Genomic DNA, 22,344 nt, shown 5'->3' with positions numbered 1-22,344 from the left:
CAACAGCTTGGCGAAGACGGTTGCTCTCATCAGCTTCCTGTCACTGGTCATGCTTATGAGCGTCCTGGGCAACCTGCTGGTTATGGTGGCCGTCTGCAAGGACCGACAGCTCAGGTCAGAAACCTCCCGTCTCCGCCCACTGCTCTCCACTTATCTGTCACCCCAGGGGAAAACATCCCTTTTTAGCATTTCATTTGTGCAGCTCAAGTGAACTGACATGACTCGTGTTCGAGGTAATTCTTACTGGATGGTTCTTTTTTGGTTTTGCAGAGTTTAAACATTATCTGAATGGCAGGTTTTTTTAATGTATTTTCTTCTCACTCTGCAATTTTTAAAAGAACAAAATTCGTATTAAAGGATATATTCAGACTTTCAGAAATGTTTGGATCAAATTCAGACTTTATTCATTATAACTATTTAACAGGATGAAAAATAAAGAGCTAAAATTACTCATTGCTCAGTGAGGCATTGCGTTGGCTTAAATGAGTGAAGAGATTTGTTTTTAAACTAGTGAATACCACGAACATCATATAATTAATTAAATTCATATGATGTCACTTCCTGGAGGAGGATGTCCTTTGTTTGTTTGTTAGGAAGATTTTACAAAAGACTGACAGAATGGAAAGCGAAATCATAGACCTACATAAAACACACATTTACAAATTAAAACAAAACAACACGTTTTGTTGAGAAAAAAACACATTTTGATTAGAAAAAAAGTGAAGAATTGGCAATGTCTTCATGAACTGCTAGTTCCCCTTCGAGGGAACTCGCACTGCGTCTTCGAGTGACGACACTCTGGGGAACGCCCACAGCGTTACGCATCTGAAGTACGAATGAAATCAAGCCAATCTGATTGGTGGTGCGTCGTGACGTAGTAGATGACGGCATACCCGGAAGATACAAAAAGGAAGCTGATGCAAACACACACTAGCTTTTTGCTCTTCAGCGAAGCGCTATATGTGCTAATTGTCTGTCTATTTGGTGTTGTTTTGTCACAAATATTGTATCACAAGATGGCTAGTGAGTAACAGTTCACGAGGTGTGTGCACCCGTGTCCGCGATTCATTTCGGGCACGGACACACACCTTTTGTGTGTGCAATGCCTGGGCGTGCAGCACGCTAGGGCGGCTCTCGAGGGAGCCGCCTGTAGCGAGTGTGAAAAGCTGGCGCTCAAGGTATTGCGCTCACGGCTGGCCGAGTTCAATGAGACCGGCCAAGCCCGCGAGCCCCAGGGTTCTGGGCAGCGGCGCCGTAGATCATGGGGCTCGCAGCGGGACCTCGTGACAGGATATGGGACTGCTGAGGCACTTTCCCTATCCTCGTCCGAGGACTCCGATGTTCTCCCGGCCCGTGTGGAAGCCCGCGATGCGGCTTCTTCCCGCGGGGCGGAGAACCCGTTAAACATCGATTGGCCACAGGAAGAACCGGAAATCCAGCCGTCCAGTAAGCTGAATGAACGGTTCTTCAGGCGCAGGCCTCAACCTTCACGCCGGGGTCTGCCTTTTTTCCCGGACCTACACAATGAGTTGTGTAGGTCCTGGGATAAACCCTATTCGGCCAGACTCACCAGCCCTCCAGTACTCGACTTTGGTAACGTACTGGGGGCGGCCGAACAGGGTTATGGGACACTGCCGAGGGTAGAGGAGGCTCTCGCGAGCTACCTCTCTCCCGAGGCCGCTTCGTCCCTGAAGACCCCGGTATTGCCCTCCAAACCAGCACGCGATACATCAGCGCTGGTAGGGAGGGCATATATGGCGGCTGGGCGGGCTGGTAGTTGCCTGCACACTATGGCGGTGTTGCAGGCCTACCAGGCCGACCTCCTCAAGGAGCTCGATGAGTGCGGGGGCCCGTCTCCAGACGATGTCCTCGAACTAAGGAAGGCCACCGATTTGTCTCTCCGCATCGCCAAGGAGACGGCCCGTTCCATGGCGGGTATGGTGTGTGTGGAGAGACATTTATGGTTAAACCTGTCGGGGATGAAGGAGAGAGAGAAACACTTTCTCCTAGATTCCCCGGTCTCGCCTTCTGGGCTTTTCGGCGGCGCGGTTAACATCGTCGTCGAGAGGTTCCAGGAGGTGAGAAAGCAGGTGGCGGCCTTCCAACAGTATCTCCCTCGTCGATCCAGCTCCTCGGGGAAGGCTGTCTCAAAGGGACAGCCTCGGCCGTCTACTAGCTCCTCGCACCGGCAGGTGCAGAAAGAGAGCGTTGGTTCTCGCGCCTCTCCTGAGGGAGCTTGGCAAAAGAGGCCAAGAGGCCCTTAGTAGATTATCTTGGCGCATGGACATGCCTTCCGAGTGTATCTACATGGGTCCTGCAGACTGTAGAGCTGGGTTACAGACTACAGTTCGGTTCTCCTCCCCTGAAGTTCAACGGGGTGGTCCGGACTGTGGTCGGCCCAGAGCAGGTTCGGGTTATGGAACAAGAAGTACAGGCCCTGTTAGCCAAGGAATCCATAGATCGGGTTCCGTTGGCGAACAGGGACTCCGGGTTCTACAGCCGGTACTTTATAGTTCCCAAGAAGGATGGTGGGTTGCGTCCGATAATAGATCTCAGGCTCCTGAATCGGTCTCTGAGGAGATTCAGGTTCAGGATGCTCACAATTCCAGCCATCGTGAGTCAGATCCAGTCCGAGGACTGGTTCGTCACGATAGATCTAAAGGACGCATACTTCCATATTTCCATCCTTCCAACCCACAGGAAGTTCCTGGCCAGGAACTTGTGACATTTGCGTGGTTTTTACATTCAAAAACATCATAATGAATAAGTAATAGGCTATTTTCTACCCTGGTTTTGAGGCTCTCTCCTGCAACGCTCGGTTTTTATTGGCATGCCGCACTGGAGACGTAAACGCCCATGGCTAGGATTGGATAAGATTTGCATATTTAATGAGCTGGAAACTATTGGCCCTGTCAGAACATGTGGGAATTGTTTTGAAAGCATGTGGAAAAACGGCAACCGGAATGAATCGCCTACAGGGCCATTACTTATTACTTGGCCAGCCCGATCGGTGGATATAAACGCAGCCGTACACACGCACGCGCGAGCACGTCCCAAGCCTCACTGCAGAGTCAGACAAATCACTTCCGCGATTGTATTTTTCCTTCAAATATCAAGTCAAGAGAGTGGCAAGGCACATCAAGAAAGGAATGTTATTTCACTGTTTAAGATAGCCGGGCTTATGGTTTGGTAGCCCATCTGGAAAACACATACAGTTGCACAGATGTGTGTGCGTGTGCATGTTGGGAGTTGGGAACCGGTGAGAAAATGTCCTGTGGTAACTTTACCAGTAATAATAATATTAATTTAGTTCTGTTTAATGGTTCCCGAATGCTGTAACTAACAGCTGCCAGAACTTGTCTACGTGACTTAATCATCCATCAACACAGCTGCGTGTGATGTGTTCACATACGAGCTGTGGAAGGGCTATATCTGTGGACTCAGATTAGGGAAATCAAGTAATAAAAAGATTTTTAAAAATGTATATTATAAGAGTTATTATTTCTTATATTGATTTCGTTAATAACTTGACATCAATTAAATATGTAGTTAAAGAACAATGTTTGTGAGACTAGTGGATTTTTTGAAGGGGTAAGTGAAAGAGAATTTTACTAGACGGATTAAAACGTCAATAACAAAACAACTAGGGAATCACCAAAATGCGAGTGATTTTGCATTAATTTAGTGTAAGTGACGATCGATAGTGGATAATAATATATAGCCTAATGTAATGTATAATAAACTGACGGTAACAATGTTGCGCTGTTGATGCTCTCGCAGCCTTTCGAGGACAATACAAATAAATTAACATTTAAGTCACTTACATTTTAGATGCACTATTGAGTGTTTTGGTTCGATTTCAGCAGCGAAAATCGTTCCAAACAAAGATCATAGCAGCGTTTTGAATGAATCGTTTGTATCAAAGATTCAATGACCTATCCATAAACGACTGCCTCATTCTTAAATTAATCAGCCGTTTGAACGAATCGACTCAATGACTCACTCATTAAGACCTGCCGCCACCTACTGGCGGTTAAGTTTCATGTTTAAACATTCTTTCCAAAATTTCTTATTTGTATATATTCAAAATATTTAAAACAATCTCATAACATTTTTTTAATGCAGTTGTAATTTTTCACTGCAAATTATTTAATTTGATTGGTAACAGCCCTACAGTGTCTTATTATTATAATTTAATTTATAGATCAAATTTAAGAATATAAACTGAAAGCTGAAGTATAGCCTATATTTAATAAGATTATGGAGAAATGCCCTTTATAAAAGATAAAAATATCAAAGATATGCAGATTTAAATATGTCAAAGAAGATTGAACACTGTTGAGAATATTTCTTCAGAATAAATTATATTTACAACACACACACACACACACAAATCAGGACAAGCATGAACAGGCTTAATGTCGAGCCCTGTGAGGCAATAAAAAAAAAAGTGGCTGGTAAAAAGTCACAGTGGCAGGTGGATTTTTAAGAAGCAATACTATCACATATAAATGCAATGCTATCAATGCAATGCAATACTATCACATATAAAAAAACATTTTTTACTTACATTAGTGTGTTGCTTCATTCATTCATGTAATCTCATCCTGTCTGCAAATCCAGTGTCTTGTTTACAAACAAATCTGGTGAAATGAAGGAACAGACGTGCAATGTCTTCCCCACATGAACTGGATATTTATTAAAAATAAAGTTCATCCATGCATTCATAATACTGGAATCCGAATGAAGCTTATGCAGTATGCTTATTGCTTAGAAGTTCGATCCGGTTTAGCTCTATGTAGGTCTATGTCATGTTAGTGGCACGAGTCGGTGGGCGGGGCTACAGAATCGGGTGTTGTTCTTCTTCTGTTGAGGCGGTGTTTCACCACACGATGACGTCAAGGTGTGGCACATTCTGAGATTGATCGTTTGCTGGTTCTGGTGTCAATAAAAGCTTTTCTTTGACTAACAAAGACGTTTTCAGCTCTGAAACTTACAGGATATTCTTATATTACCATGAACTTTCATATATCAAAAGCTCAAGGGAAAGTTGATTTCTCAATTCATGACCCCTTTGAAGGATTAGCTCACTTCAAAATGAAAATTTCCTGGTAACTTACTCACCCCCATGTCATCCAAGATGTTCATGTCTTTCTTTCTTCAGTGGAAAAGAAATTAAGTTTTTTAAGGAAAACATTCCACTATTTGTCTCCATATAATGGACTTCAATGGCAACCAACGATTTGAAGGTCCAAATCAATGCAGTTTCAAAGGGCTTCGAAGGGCATTAGAGGGCTCTGCACGATCCCAGCTGAGGAATAATCAATTCAATTCAATCAATTGAATTCTCTTTATTGTCACACATCGTATGCATAAGTGTTCTGGCGGAGAAATTCTTCGGTGCAAGTCTCTGTAACATGGCAGTATAGCAACACAATGTTTGAACACTAACAATATACATGAATAACAATATACACATTTAATAAAGTGCAGTGCAATGGTAAGTGAAGTGTTTAGTGATGTATTATTTGCCACAGTTTCGGCAGTCTGATGGCCTGCGAGAAATAGCTGTCTCGCAGTCTACAGGTGCGGGTCATGATCTGCCTGATGGTAGCAGCGTTAGCAGATCATGGCTCGGCTGAATAGAGTCTCCAATGATCTTCCGTGCTTTCCTCACACATCGCTGAGTGTAGATATCCTGGAGGGGGGGAAGCTCACCGCCGATGATGTGGGGTTAGGGTTAAGGTGGGTGGGTTAGGGTCTTAATAGGGTCAGAATAGGGTCATATCTAGTGAAACGATCATCATTTTCAATAAAAAATAAAAATGTATATACTTTTTAACCTGAGATGCATGACGTCATTACAATGGAAAGGTCACGCATTACGTAAGTGGAAGTACCGACCCAGTGCCGAAAAACTCCAACTCATGTTCTCCTCCAACTTTAAAATTGTACTACATTGTCGTTTTAGTTTTATTTTTGTAAAGGGTGTTTGATTTAATCTTTGCACGTTTGTTTTAACACTTGGTCAGTACTTCCACGTACGTCACTGCCGTGACCTTTCCGCCGTGATGACGTAATGCGTCATGAAGAATCACAACACCGAAGTCATGCATCTGAGGTTAAAAAGTATTTACATTTTTTAATTTTTTTTAGAAAATGACAGATGTTTTCACTTGATAAGACCCTATTCCTCAGCTGGGATCATGTAGAGCTGAAGCCCTTCAAAGCCCTGCATTGATCTGGACCTTCAACCCATTGGTTGCCATTGAAGTCCATTATATGGAGAAAAATCCTGGAATTTTTTCCTCAAAAAAATGAATTTCTTTTCGACTGAAGAAAGAAAGACATGAACATCTTGGATGAGATGGGGGTTGAGTAAAATATCAGGACATTTTCATTTTAAAGTTATCTAATCCTTTATTTTATCCAAAATATTATGACATACTGTATCATTCAGAAGTTTGGGATCAAAAATACAGTATCCAAAATACAGATTAAAAAATGTAATTAAAACAATGTCTCTCAAGCCTGTTTGTCATGAAATCTCTGAAGTCATATCGATTATCTACATTTATCAAGGTTACCAAGAAACTCTTTGTAGTGACAAAGAGGTTGTCTTCCACTGAATGTTATGTCATGATGGTAGTGATAGAAGTCCTTAAAATAGGCCGCCCGATCACTCCTCCAGCATGTAATTTTGTCTTTCACACACAAAACACAGGTTAATGATTAACTGTGAAGAAGCTCATCATTGTTTAATGGTGTCTCTGGCAACAGTGGGTGTTTCTTTTGTTAGATTTTTTTGTTTTGTTTTTTTTTAGCCAGCTCATAAACACTTCTACATAGCCTCTTCAGGTTTTATTTCAGTGGGTAATTAACAGCTTGTTAATTAGTCCGTTGGAGTCCTGCTGGGTTCTTGTAAAACTATGCAGCAATTGTTTTTACATCAATGAAAACCACTGGTTGAATGGAGCTCTGAGTCCTTTATTAACATAAAAAGTCTGACAGGAAATAACAGTGGTTGTTTGCTTAAGCTCCAGATCTCCACCCCCAGATCCCAAAGTGTCAACACCATCACGAATGTGAAATTATAAAGAAGCCGCTGATACGGTCGGAGATGGATCTTCTGGGACATCCAATTTCCTTCTGAAACTGTGATTTTTAGGTTCTTAAAGGGACAATTCACCCAAAACTAGCCACGTTTACATGCGCACTTTTTTGTCATTCCGATTAAAATCTTTCAGATTGAAAGATTCGGTGGACTGGTTACATGAGACGTTATCTAAACCGATCTGGTGTTTACATGTGCTGACTTTCAGTCGGAATCATTTTGTGACATGCGCACACAGTTTGTCTGCTGCATCAGATTCGTAATGTTGCCAGTTATAGTAACTGCGACGTTCGTGGATCAATAGTTCTGTGTTGGTAATTTTTATATTTATTTATTTTTCTGTGGGTGGACATGCAGTAGTTTAACCAAATTTCTGTCCTATGCAATGGCTATTTCAACAGCTGTGAATGATGAATGCAGACTCAAAATGAATCCAATTCATTTATTTTGAAAAACACAAAATTAACAATAAAATGCACCCAAATTATTAATAAAAACATAGGATATATGGTGAAACATGAATGAAAGCATTCAAGACGTGCTCCGCATCATCACTAGTAGATTACATACTAAACGCAAAGATATTTCAGATGATTAAGGAAAGATACCATGATCACAGAGGTATAAATATTAACAAAAGTAATTAAAGTAGACTGTGGGTTATGTTACTTAACCAATTTGAAGCAGTTGTTGAACTTTTATATACCGTAGATATATATAACTTAGATATAAGAAACAGAGAAATGTGCCACGTCCTCTCCAGTAACTTGAATGTTCCCCGTTGCCATGGCAACTCTCAACGGCCACCAGGACTTATACAGTTCTATAAAAGCTATTTATTATTTTTTGTAAAGTGTAAGAATCACCTCATAAAAATGAATTCTTCTGTCAGGCGCAATTGAAGCCTAGGACAAACACTGTCAAGATGAGATGGTGTAGCCAGGCTATGTCTGTGTCATTATTCCAAAATGATGTTCATAACATGTTACGAAATAAAAAGTTTAAGAAAAATTAACTTTCCTCTCTTGTCAACATTAGCCTGTGTGAGTGCTGGTGTGAGCACTCTTCAGTGGTGGAGGCACGCACTTTATATCACGTCACAGAAAGACGTGCACTCAAAGTAATCGGATCAGGTAATTTACATAGTGGAATTTTTCGTTTGATCAGTTCATGAAAAGGTTTATCCCACCCCTCTTAAACCGATTACAATTTCATTCAGTTTGAGCATTTTTATTCCGATTGATGTGTTTATATGGAGCATTTCCAGTCGGATTGGACTTTTAAACCGATTACAGTGCTCCATGTAAACGCATCTAATGTCTGTCAGTGTCCAAAAATTCAATTCTTATTTACTCGCTCTCATGTTGTTCTAAAACTGTATGACTTCCTTTTGTGGGACATAAAAGATATTTTCAAGCTTATTTTCAAGATATTTTCAAGACATTTATTACAATTTTTTAACTAACTTAAGTATTCATGGGGGGAAAAAAAACATCTATGGGGTCAGTCATTTTTATAAAAAAAAATTCTGAATGATAATGATTATTTTCAACAAGGATGCATTAAATTGATCAAAAGTGGCAGTAAATACTTAGATTTATGTCAAAAAATGTTTTTTATAAATGCTGTTCTTTTGAACTTTCTGTTCATCAAAGAATCCTGAAAAAAATATTAAGCAAAAATATTAAACAGTTCAACTCTTTTCAACTGTTTGAAAACTCAGCTTTCATCATCACAGCAATGAATTGTTTTTATTGTGATTTTGAGCAAATAAATGCAGCCTATAGTATGTAAGCATAAGAGATTTCTTTTAAAAACATGAAAAAATTTACTGACCATAAAGTACATTTCATATGTTTGCATTAAGGTTGAATGATGGAAGATCTTAAGGCATCTTGATCATTTAAAGGGGTCATGACATGAGATATCAAATTTATCTTGACCTTTTGACATATGGCATATGACTGCCTCCAGAGCAAGACATCATCAAATAGTTACACATTATCACACCATAAGCCCCGCCATTTAGTTGATTTACGGCTGACATTTGCCTACACTGGATCCCATCAAAAGCAAATAGACCCATTATAATCACTGACATTATAATCACTGATCCAGTCTACACTGGATACAGCTTACAGATGCGTGTTCAGTTCCTGACATACTCCACGCACTTGAGTCTGTCAACAACAGGAGAAATAGAAGAGTGAACGAACATTCACTTTGACGTGTCCCGTTTAAACAGCTCGTTTGAGTCTCTTTCTCTCTCGGAAACAAGCGGATGGATTATTTTAATGGGGTCCTAAATCGCGCCTGAGGATTTGATGTGTGTTCGGAGCATTTGACTGCAGATTGTTTTTGAAACGAGGCACAGAATAGCGGTTTCAAAACACGTGAATGGACATTGATGCTGTTTCCTATGCAATCATAACCAGCCGGATTGGGACAAAATGTCAGGCCAGGAAATCTCACACTCATCCAGGCTATCTCATACACCCACAACAAATTTTGGAACCATATACCATATTTTTTTGTATGGTCATCACATAAAAAAGGTTTAGATCCATAGGCTGAGGCCGTGCAAAATAATGAAAGGTTCTCTCTTGAACTGCACCTTCATTTTAGCCTGACAAGCCAGACCCACATCAAGATGTTGGGTCTGGAAACTTGCCATTGACAGGGCTCAATCCGAGGGGTGGGATAAACGGTTGTCTTTCAAATTCTCTCTGCACGCAATTGGATAGCGCCATGAGCGTCACAACCAACCAGAGCAAAGAAGAAGGTGAAGCCAAGCTAACGTATACTTTCGCCGTATCCGGTAGGCAAAACTTCGAACACATCTTCTTTTCTTAAGAATGACTTCAGTGCCGTTCTTTGTTCTTTTCTCAAAGAAAAGCTTAACTCCAAGTCTTCCAGAGTCGCGGCCAAAGCCGATTCAAAAGACCGCTATTCTTTGTTTACGAGTAGCACACAGAACCTCCGCAACTCTGCCGTGACGTGCCGTCATTATGTTAAGCCCGCCCACCGACTCTACACACGCTGTGATTGGCCCGACCAGAGTTTGGTTTTTCCAGCTCTCAGGTCTACCGAGAGTTGCTAGACTACCTTCATTTCCCTTTTCCTTTTCATTATCTTCATTTTCCCTCATATCTCTCTATCTCGACTCTACTTTTTTGCTAGTTTTTACTTCTTTTTAACTTTTTGCACCTCTCACTTCTTCCTCAGCAGGTCTAACGTTACGAACAGAACTGTCTCAACGTTGCAAAATCTACATTTATTTTCGGTAAATTCAAAGTATCACATTCGGACAATGTGTTGCCGTTTATCTTAAAATGTCTTAAATATCCAATATTTAACAAAACTATTTTATGCAAATAGCCAATTTTTAAAAAAATCTAAATTCCTTAAATGTCAAAATTAGTACAATAATAAATACATCATGACAATATCTTTATTGAAAAATCATAATACTGAACAAGTTATTGCATTATTATTAATATTTGTTGTGTTGTTGTCTGCCCTAGCTCCTTCCAAATGTATAAATCGATGTGTGAATATCTGTCTGCTAAATTACTTTTGTAATTGTACAATAGATAATAATGATGTCATTTAGCATACAGTTTTTTGAATGACGATACACTCTAAAAAAAAAAAAGGATCTATATGGCACCAAAAATGGTTCTTGGCTCGTAATCATAGGGGAACCTTTTTAAGTGCTATATAGCACCAATTTTGGTGCTTCAGTGGTTCTTCAGCAGTTCTTCAGAGGTTCTTCAGCGGTTCTTTAGAGGTTCTTCAGCGGTTCTTTGACTAAGGTGCTATATAGAACCACTAACTATGGTGCTATATAGCACCGCTACCATATACAGAACATGTTAAGATATGGTGCTATATAGCACCAAAAGTGGTTCCTCTATGATTACGACGAAGAACCATTTTTGGTGCTATATAGAACCTTTTTTTTTAGAGTAATGGGGTGCTACTGCTAACATTCACCAGCAGTTTAATACTTAGCTACGTTAAAGAAGACAAACCCACAGTAGCCTTTTACAGGTGAAACTTCCCTGCATTTGAAGCCCTGAAGAGGTCAGTAATTTTGCTTTATTTCGCTCCTTCTTATTTGAGAGCTTTCCCTCAATGCTGCCGCTTCCTCAAGTCTGCCGCACTGATTATTACTCTCTTAATCAAGATTAACTGTTATTTTCAAATGCCGCATTCCAGAAATTATCACTTTAGTGCATTGGGGCAATTATATATAATTAAAAAGGCAATAATATTATAATTAAAATAAAATAAAAATTATTAAAAAGAGAAAGAAAGAGGGCAGCACGCCAAATCAGTTGCCAGGCCACTGGGAATTCACCCGGTGCTCCCGATGGCCAGTCCGGGCCTGATCATAACAGTGGCCATTTACTGACAATCCTTATAGGAGCCGCCCCTTAGAATGTCGAAAATAATAGTTTGTATAATTTGTAATTTTTGGCGAGGAAAAACCCCCCAAAAACATTATAAGTGAACCTCAATGAACATGTCATGACCCCTTAAAGTTCATTAAAAGGATTTGCTATTCAATTGAATAAACTTGCAAACCTTTCTTGTTTTATGTCTTATGAACACTTGTGAAGGAGAGAAGAGATTGTTTAGGGAGCTCTGTACGGTAAATGCTGTTTCTTTTGTGTCTCAAGCCTGGAGGCAGCGCTAGGCTTCTTATCTCCTCAAACGTTATGCCACACATCACTTCATACATTCCTTCCTATTTTTCACGTACTATACTTCCTTTCTGATTTATAAATTGCTTATCGGGTCCCATACCACCCGGATTATTTCACTCAAAGGTCATGTTTCCACTCTACCTCCTGTGTAATGCTTATCTGATAAAAGAAGTCATGAGACACATAATCTAAAAAAAATCTCAATGTTACCAATCGAGTCAAGTGCCAAATGTTATGAAAGTAATGACAAACTTCTTTAAAACAGGCTGCCCTCTTTAGGGTCATTTCGCTTTAATGATGCATTCAAAAGGGATTTGTAAATACTGATACACTATCTGATGGTGTAATTATTGGATGCCTGTTGCTTTTCATTCTTCAGAATTGCTGTCAAATGTTCATGAAAGCCAATCAGTGCCCCTCTCCGCTTTCTTTCAAAGATGTATATTGTTCACAAGCAGCTGGTATGCGGATTTTATGCCATGTTATGGTTACGTGACAGAATGATTTGAGCCTATTAATGCTTCTCAGTGAGCTATATATAGATCTGTGTGTTCAGAAGCTCAAGCAAGAGTTGTATTACTCATTAATAGGGTGCCCAGAGCTCTGGACATTATCAAGGGGAGCCAGCATTATGACAACCCATCACCAACGTACCACACACATAGCACATACACACGCAGAAACGTTCAGTAGATATCTTGTTCCTGTTTTCTCCAACTAACTGATTTAATTGTGAATATTCATTTCTAATCATGAGGGAACAGATCTCACCCAAAAAGGAAAAAAAAACTTGAATACACATTTTTTTATAATACACTGGTGTAGTAGGAATTACATTTCACAAATAATTACAAAGAAACGGCAAGTAACACATGGAATTAAACATGACATTTTGCAGTTGAAAGACTGCAGTATTTCTTGTAAAACGCTCAAATAATCTTTGTTTTAATTACAACTTTGAAAAAATATGTTTTACAGTGTACTTTGTGTCCATGCTCGTTTCCTAATCTTTTAAAAGGAAAAGAAAAAGTTGGTTTCACAGACAAAGCTTAAGCCTATTCCTGGACTAAATTGCATGAATATTTCACCAATCATTATTACATATTCGGGTCTTTAGCGACCCAGATCGACAGCTGTCAAGATAATATAAAACAATTACAGAATAATAAAATAAAGCGTATTTTTGTTACCTTTTGATACAGTTTGAGCAGATATTTTATACCATCATCATTGTCATCATCAGAGCTCATTTCTCAGTACATTCTGACTCACATTTGTGATCTCAAACATATTCTCAGCGCATCATTTTCAACATCTTCCAAATCAATATTTTGATCGCTGACAGCTTCTTCAGCAGATCCACCATCAAGTGACAGTGACACTAATATTTGATTGCGTTCAGCACTTGCTCTGCAGTAAATCGCTGAGCCATTTTGCTGATGATACTTCCTATTGTTTTGTTTTCTGCCTGCAGTAACTATGAGTGAAACGTCACTTCACTATTGTTTATCAGACATTGCCACCTTGTGGAATAAAGGTGAATTGCACTTAGAGTCATCAAAGATTCAATCATTGCTGTGCAGAAAAAATATACTTACACTGTTACACACCTCGGGTCATTAGTGACCCTATAAAATGTTTACAAAAAAAAATTATTGGAAAATTCTTTATTATTTACATATTTTTACTTGTTATATTGTTTGTAATTAATTTAGGAATACTAAGAAGGTTGATGTCTAACTTTAAAAAATGAATGAGGAGGAGAGTAGTGAATGACATCCCAGGTCATTAAAGAGCGTTTAAAGCTGATGACACAGTGGGCAACTTTTTGAGCAATGTTGCTGAAAAAGTTGCCCCGTGTATCATCACCTTAAAGCTTTCAGTGACAATGTGGACTGATGTAATTGGCAGATGTGGTGTGCTGTAAATTCAAACAATAGAGCCAATCAAAGCATCAGAATAGCATTGCTTTAGTAAACTCCCTTTAAATGTCAGGACTGGGGGTGTAACGGTATACGTATTCGTACCGAACCGTTTCGGTACGGGGCTTTCTGTTCGGTGCATGCGTGTACCGAACGGTTTCCGAATGCAATCTTTAACAGTTAACAGTAGGCTTGTTTTAAGCGTGGAACATCTGTGAACGCGATCGATCATCTCTTCCTAAAGAATAAACATGAATGAACATCTGTTGGTGTGTTGAGGAGACATTAACCCATTTAAGCCCACCGGCAACTATAGTTGCCACAGTGTATAGTTGTCATTTTCCTTTTGCAAGTATTTTTCTAGATAGTATCCATGTTTTTAATCTCAATGACATGCAAGAAACCAAATAACCAAATAAAGGATTTCAAGAGAAAAAAAAAGATATTAACTTCCTTCCTGTCACATGAGACTGCCAACTTCCTACCCCTACTTCCAGGAAGCAAAATGAAGGCAAACCCTACCAAACAAAGGTTATTTTCTACTAATAAGTATTTTTTGTTGACATATATATATATCTACATTATCGTGAAGGTCTCTAGAATCATCCAAGCAAAACAATTCTTACAACAGATCTATAGTTTTTTGTACACTTAGTCAAAAGTCCAAGCGGCAACTATAGTTGCCGGTGGGCAAATGCCTTATAAGTACATATAATGGGGAAATGGGGTATACTGTGTTAACAGGTTCATCAATCAAGATTTTTTGGTCTTTAGTGCTTTTTGCTTTCATAATATCCCACCTAAAACATAACTTAACTCTTTAACTGACATCTCTACTGTACAGTATACCTTAATTCGGTAGGGAAAAATATAATATTTAATGATATTATGTCTTTTAAGGGCCAAAATATTGAGGACCCTTCATCCAGTTTGGAATGGATGCGTTTCATTCTAATCAGTCAAGGACCCTCATTCTTTTTATGACTAGTAGCTTATGATTCCAGTATAATGTGGAAATTCAGACAAGTAATGAGTTTACATTTACATTATTATATGAAATCACCTACTACAGTCAGCCTTTGAATACTATGGGATTCTTTGTTTGTTTATTTATTTTTGTTATATAGATGTAATTTTTTTGGTCATTATATTCATTTATTTTCATTTAACTTTTTGATACACAATGCATCGAATGTTCTTCGACTTTTATACACAATAAATTTGTTTATGAATATATATTTATAATTATAATTAAAGCGGAGCTGGATGCGTGAGGGAAAACCACAGTGGACAGTGGGACGTCTCTCGAGACGCAAACAGATCCACTTCCACTGGGCCGAACCTCTTGCATATGGCCTCCACCACCTCTGGGTGGAGTCGCCACTCCCCGGGCCTCAGCCCCTGCCTCGACAGGATGTCTGCTCCCTGATTTTGGACCCCCGGGACATACATTGCCCTGATGGACAACAGTTTCCCTTGGGACCACAGGAGGATGTGATGCGCCAGTCTGCAAAGAGGGCGCAACCTCAAACCCCCCTGCCGTGCCCCAACCAGTGAGGGAGGCGTCTGTTGAAACGGATTTCCGGCAACAGGACGCTCCCAACACTGGCCCTTGGGACAGAAACCAAGGTTTCTTCCATATGACTAGGGAACGAAGGCCACTGCGCGTTACCCTGATCATACAGAATGGATTTCCCCTCAAGGAAAGCCACCTGGTTTACCTCCGTATCAGTACATGGTGGCCGCGGAGGTCCGGGAAAAAGCTCCTCAGAGCTTTGTAGACCGCCAGCATTTCCAGGCAGTAGATGTGCCAGGAGAAATGCCTGGTCTCCCACAGACCTCTCGCAAAGCGGCCGCTATGACCACGTCACAGCCAGTGAGGGAGGCGTCTGTTGAAACGGATTCCCGGCAACAGAACGCTCCCAACACTGGCCCTTGGGACATAAACCAAGGTTTCTTCCATATGACTAGGGAACGAAGGCATCTGCGCGTTACCCTGATCATACAGAATGGATTTCCCCTCAAGGAAAGCCACCTGGTTTACTTCCCATAACCACGTCCCAGCCAGTGAGGGAGGCGCCTGTTGAAACGGATTACCGGCAACAGAACGCTCCCAACACTGGCCCCTGGGACAGAAACCAAGGTTTCTTCCATATGACTAGGGAACGAAGGCATCTGCGCGTTACCCTGATCATACAGAATGGTTTCCCCCCCCGAGGAAAACCCCTTGATTCCCAGCTACCACTGTAAGGGTCTCATGCAGCAGGCCAAGAGATATTCTGTTGGACGCAGCCGCAATGAGCCCCAGCAGCCTTAAACTGCTTCACAGTGATGCTGTGGCCTAGCTTCTTTTTAGAGACCACCGCCCGTATGGACTCGATACGTTCGGGAGACAATTGTGCCCACAACGTAGAGAATCCCATACGACTCCCAGGAACACAGTTCTCTGAGAAGGCGACAACACGCTACTGTGTGTAGAGTCTCAAAGGGCTAGGCCGCCTGGAAGAACCCGATATTGGTACGCTTTGCCCCAAAAAGCGAACCTCAGGAACTTCCTGTGACACAGAAGGATGGATACAGGGAAGTATGCGTCCTCTTCAGACCCATCGTGACAGACCAGTCCTCAGACTGGATCTGAATCACAATGGAGGAATTGCTAAGCATCTTGAATCTGAATCTCCTCAGAGAACGATTCAAGTACCTCAGGTCCAAAGTTGGATGCAACTGGCCATCCCTCTTAGGAACTGTGAAGTACCGGCTGTAGAACCCGGACTCCCTGTCTGGCGGAGGAGCACATTCTGTGGCCTCCCTACCAGCAGGGAGTGAACTTCCTGTTCCATTACCCGAACCTACCCAGGGACCACTGCCATCCAGACCACCCCACTGAACTTCAGGGGAAGGTAATCGGACTGCAGTCTGTATGCCCCTTTCTACAGTCGCAGGCCCCAAGCTGATATATTCGGAGGCATAACCATGCGCCGAGATAATCTGCTAAGGGAACCAGCCTCTCGAGGCCGGTCTCGGGTGTCAACCGAGCCTCCTCCCCGACCCCCTGAAGCGGCTAACCGGCAGGGCGAAATCGAGGAAGATTTTCGGTGTGCGTACGCGTTTGCTGAACCACCGCAAGTCTTGCTAGAGGCGGCTGGTGCAGCACGCGTGCGCGGGGAAACGATGTGGCCCGAAGCGTACTAGACGGCGGGAACCCAGCGTCGATTCCCGAAAACTCCACAGGGGAAGCGACCTCGATCGCTCCTACCGGGAGAGGGGGCTGGCCAGCAGGGGCCTCATCTAAGGGAGCAGCTCAACAGGGCCACAACCCTAGAGCGGACACTGCGATTAGCAATTGCCTGAAACTGATGTGTCCCGCAGGCCACAAGGCGGCGAGAACGACATCAACTTCAGGAGGGCTCCATCTTGGATGAATATCCAGTTCACAAGTTAAACACGCCTGGGTGACAGAATTAAAGTATCCAACTTATCAAAGTCGGATAACATGACACTCAATTCCTCGGAATTAAATGCCATCATAATCACCAAACCCGTGCAACCTGATCTGAATAATAGGCTGAATAAAAAATATATCTAACTCCTCAAAGTCAGATAATATTTTAATTTAATTCCTTAGAATTAAATGCAGCCACAATAAGGTGAAACATAGTCTGAATGATAGGCTGAATATCTAACTCCTCAAAGTTAGATTATATTTAATTTAATTCCTTAGAATTAAATGTAGCCGTAATTAATCAGACGACACTGTTTTATTTGTATTTATACGGACTCATAGACCCCGCGTTGCCTCAGCAACGTGGTTCAAGCCGTCATAATACAATTGGCTTTCATCCCTCGAGAAAAAAGCCAAACAGTGTCACACAATACAGTGAAACATGGTCTGAATGACTGAATGTCTAACTCCACAGAGTCAGATCATATCTCATTTAAATCCTCAGACTTAAATGCAGCCATATCAGACAAATACTGATTTTTTATTGCACTATACGGACTCGTCCGTTAAGCCAACCAGTATCTCATGCACACCGATCGCGTGTGTTCACATTAATTGCAGACCCATAACCTGCGCGCTGCCTTTTTTTTCCAGCAATCGCGAGGATGGAATCTTGCATATTTAAGAAGTGCTTATGACTTTGACTGCCTCGATGCTGAGTACGTCTAATTCCTCAGAATCAGACCGCTCACACATCGGGTCCTCCGCCCCGGGGGAAGAAGCCGCAGCGCGGGCTTCCACACGGGGAAGGAGAACATCTGAACTGTCAGACAAAGACTGGGAAGATGCCTCAGCAGTCCCAGTCCCGCTGACAGTCCATCCGTGAGCCCCATGACCAGCCTCGCCGCACCGCCTCGGCGGATGCGGGACCGATCCACGGGGCTCACGAGGCTGGCCGGCCTCATCGAACACGGCCAGCCGAGAGAGGAGCACTCTGAGCGTCAGCTTTCATAATGCTCACAAGCGGCTCCCTTGAGAGCCGCTCGAGCATGCTGAACGCCCAGGCAGTGCACACACAGCAGGTGTGTATCCGAGCCCGACATGTAGCGAGGGCAAGGATGCACACACTGCTCGAACTCTCTCACTTTTTCACACTTCATTTCAATCACACACTTTCACTGACATACAACAGTAAATAGACAGACAGTTTGACAGATAGCGCTTGCTGAAGAGCAATAACTACCGCCATTACGTTCCAGCTCCCCTTTTATACTTCCGGGTATGCCGTCACAATGACGTCATCACGCACGCCAATCGGATTGGCCTAGTTGGCATTCTGGTTTCAGATTCGCTGATGCTAAGGGAGCATCCCCAAAGCGTCGTCCCGATGCAGTGCGAGTTCCCTCGAAAGGGAACCAAGGTGCGTACCAAACCGTCAGTTTTGTGTACCGTTACACCCCTAGTCAGGACACATCATGCACATCAAAAACAGGCAAGGCAGCAAATTAATATTATTGAACATAACTTAGCTTTTTACAGAAAATATTCAGATGTAACTCCCAGTTTGAAACAGTTTGAAGCAGAGACCAGGAGACTTGGATATATCTTCAGCAGGATTCTTTATTGAGAACTTGCACGGTTTCGGCTGTGGTCATCAAGTCATGACTAAAACAGTTTACACTGTAATTTATCTACATTTTAGGGGGAGGGATTATACAGCAGAGGAGGAGACAATCTAAACAAATGAAGGCAAATGTTGTATATGTAAAGAGACCTGCCCCAGAGTCCAATCCTAATCAAATCAGCCTAACGCTATCAGGGGCCGTTAAAGACAAGAGGAGACAATCTCAGTAATCTGGCTCATTTGACTTACAATGAAGAGAACAGGAACTCGCAGGCATATCTGGCTGGAAACTTAGCATAACAGACTAATGTAATCATCTTTACCAGGGCCGGCCCAAGCCCTTATGGGGCCCTAAGCAGAATTTTATTTGGGGGCCCCTCTGTGCCACCAATACGATTGACTATTGTCAATTATTGATAATTCACACACCCAGTATACATTTTATTAGTTGTAGCTGTGTTGCTTATATCATGTCTGCTTGTCATGTTTTTACCCTTATACGGTTTTTAATTGTAACAGTAGCAAACCCACAAGAATGATCAGGCGTTAATATTCAAAGTCTTACAGTAAGTCTTACAATATAGTTCACACTGGGATATGCTGAATATGCTCACTTTTGCCCAGTATTTTTTGATGAATAGAAGGTTCAAAAGAACAGCATTTCTCTGAAATAGAAAGCTTTTTAAAAAAATCCTAAAAACATTGTTCAACACTGATAATCATAGATATTTGTTGAGCATCAAATCATCATTGAATGATTTGTGAAGGATCATATGACACTGAAGACTGGAGTAATGATGATAAATTCAGCTTTGATCACTGGAATAAATGACACTTTACTATATATTCACATAGAAAACAACTGTTTTACATTATAATATTATTTCACAATATTTCTGTTTTTACTGTATTTTTAATCAAATAAATGCAGCCTTGGTGAGAAGAAGAGACTTATTTTAAAAACAAGAAATGTTGATTTCTTTCAAACATTAAACAGAGCTTTTATTTTGGCGGCAATACAATTTTATTTTTTGTATTCCATTCGACTGTGTAGAAAGAACCTTTTTATTTTCTAAATAAAAACTTCCAAAATGTAGGCTACACAACTTATAATTTCAAGGGAGAAACTGGAAGCTATGCTGTCTACTCTGTCCAAAACATGCAGCACGTCAGACAATATATTCGCACTAAACCATATAGTGCATTCTCAAATCCATCCATTCATAAAAAGGTTACCGGGCAACTGACGAGTAAGTTTTAGCTCCGATTTTTCTCGCACTTTGGACTTTGAACCCTGACTAACAAGCGAATAGTGTCCAGCCGATGCCGCTGCGAGCTCGTGTGAAGTAGAAATTATCATTGGCGAGGTGGAAAAGAGGAGAAAAATATTTTTTGGAGTGACACAGTGTGGGCATTACTAATGCCAAAAAGGCACTTGAGTGGCAAAAGGTTGCAGAAGCCGTAAATGCTGTAGCCTCACAACCTCGGACCATAGCCGAAATAAAAAAGAAATGGTCGGACATCAAAGTCGAGGCAAAAAACGCTAGCGCTCCATCGCCAGAGTGCCACGGGTGGGGGAAAGGGGACACCGGAGCTGACCCCTCTTGATGGGAGACTGGCGGCAATTATTGGGGGATCCCTATTGATCCCTATCCCTATTATCTACGTGGAAATGGGAAATAGTTCAGTGCAAATGTAATTTCTTGCAGCTTTCTGAATGGTTGAGACATACGTCATATGTTATTTTATCGAAAATAAAACAAACTAAAGGCATTTGCATTAATACCATGATTCCGTAGCTGATGAAGAAATTTTTACAATGAAAACAACTTTCCCCAGTGGACAATTAATACATCTATCTATCTATTTATCTATATATCTCCCTAATTATCTATCTATCTGTCTATCTAATTGCATCTATATCTGCTCCGCCAGACAGACACATTAACGAGAATATCAGTTTTGTACATTATTTCGTTCTGTTTACCATATTATTTATGAGGATGAATTGCATAACATGGCAATATTATTGCAGAACATATTTCACTTTTTTTTTTGCATTTCTGTTGTAATTTTTGTTTGATTTTGTTTGTTTTACTCTGCAGATCGATCAAAGGGGTGTTCGTGTAGGCTGTTAATTGTAATACTTGCTTTGTGAAGTCTTCATGTTATTTATGAGAGGCAGTATTGCAATTTCTTTTACACAACGGTCAACAGTTTCACACACTTTCACGTGTTTCTTCCATCTGCCGACGGTGTCGCCATTTCTCATTTCACCCGTTTTTGTGCGTACGCCTGGGTCAGAGCTTACGTGAAGGACCGCACATTTTCCCGTCAAGTTTGCTTTTTATAAATACCAATTATTGCATAGAGAGTGGCGTACGCCATCTTTTGTGCTTACGCAACGTTTATAAATGAGGCCCCTGATCTTTACCTTAAATGCTAAATACAATGTACTTTTGTTACAAACTTGGGTGTTGATCAAACTCACGAAGGCGAAGGAGAACTTGGAACAGGAACTTTAATAACAAATAACTCAGGAAACACTCAAACACTAGCCTGACGTCGTCATACTCAATTCTAGTCAGAATATGAGTCTGATACTGCTCCATTGGGCTGTGATTATGGGGCGTGTTTCAACCGAACCAGGAAAGACCTCAATTGAATAGACCTACAACCAATCAGAGCAACGGAGCGACGCATAACGTTAGTTGTCAAATGGCAACAGAACTCAACTACACTGTGTTGCCATGTCCGCGGGTTGAAGCGACCCCAATTATGTGATATACAGACCCAGGAATGCGATTTTTAGCTGCCATCCCTGCCAAAATAACACATATTTTACCCCCCAAATGCCTTTTTTCCCGGAGAACCCCCCCGGAAAGCTATTGGGCTAGTTTTGAGGAACGTTGGGCGGGTTTTGTTGTAAAAACTTGGCAACCCTGTACCTACACGCACGCTGGAATAAGTAGCCTAACGTTAGAAGAAAAAGATGAGTGTAAACGATCTTTGCCGGTGTTGTAAAAAAAGAATTTAAGGATACACAGAGTACTTACCAACACGATCATCATTTCTGAGAGAAATAGTAAAGGTGAATGCATATACGAACAAGTTCTCCGTTTAGGATTAGAACAAACTCAACCCAAGCGCCTTTGATGACGTGGATGATTATGTTACTGTTTATCATCTGTCCATCATCGTCTAAAGCCCGCCCTGACAATTTCATTGGTCCGAACAGTTTCTGTTCGGGCATAATTACTTCTCTATGGATCAAGTCCAGACCGAACTGCCCGAGTAAAAATGTTGTGGGCGGGGCTAAGTTCGGCTGGCATCCAGGCTACTCAAACACACCAGTACACATGAACATCGACGGACAAACACTGAAGGAGAACTCAAGACTAAATACACAGGGCAGACAAGGAAACCTGTTGGATGACATTAATAATTAACAAGACACAGGTGATGGAATGAACTCATAATGACAAAGGTGAGGAGATGGCGGGAAAACTGAACAAGGGAATAAACTCAAA

At 41.4% G+C, this 22,344-nt stretch overlaps 1 protein-coding gene across 2 annotated transcripts in view; it reads left to right on the top strand.

Annotated features, from left to right (window-relative positions):
• Positions 1-22,344, top strand: part of htr4 (5-hydroxytryptamine receptor 4) — a 157,010-nt gene that overhangs the window by 48,886 nt on the left and 85,780 nt on the right. For both annotated transcript variants that reach the window (XM_079839760.1, XM_079839761.1), the window contains exon 3: positions 1-114. In XM_079839760.1, the coding sequence (XP_079695886.1) occupies positions 1-114 (114 nt within the window). The remainder of the gene's footprint in view (positions 115-22,344) is intronic.

This window comes from Gobio gobio (genome assembly GCF_949357685.1).
Source record: "Gobio gobio genome assembly, chromosome: 16".
Classification (NCBI taxonomy): Eukaryota; Metazoa; Chordata; class Actinopteri; order Cypriniformes; family Gobionidae; genus Gobio; species Gobio gobio.
The sequence above is the reverse complement of the archived record's forward strand: the minus strand, read 5'-3'. Positions and strand labels throughout refer to the sequence as shown.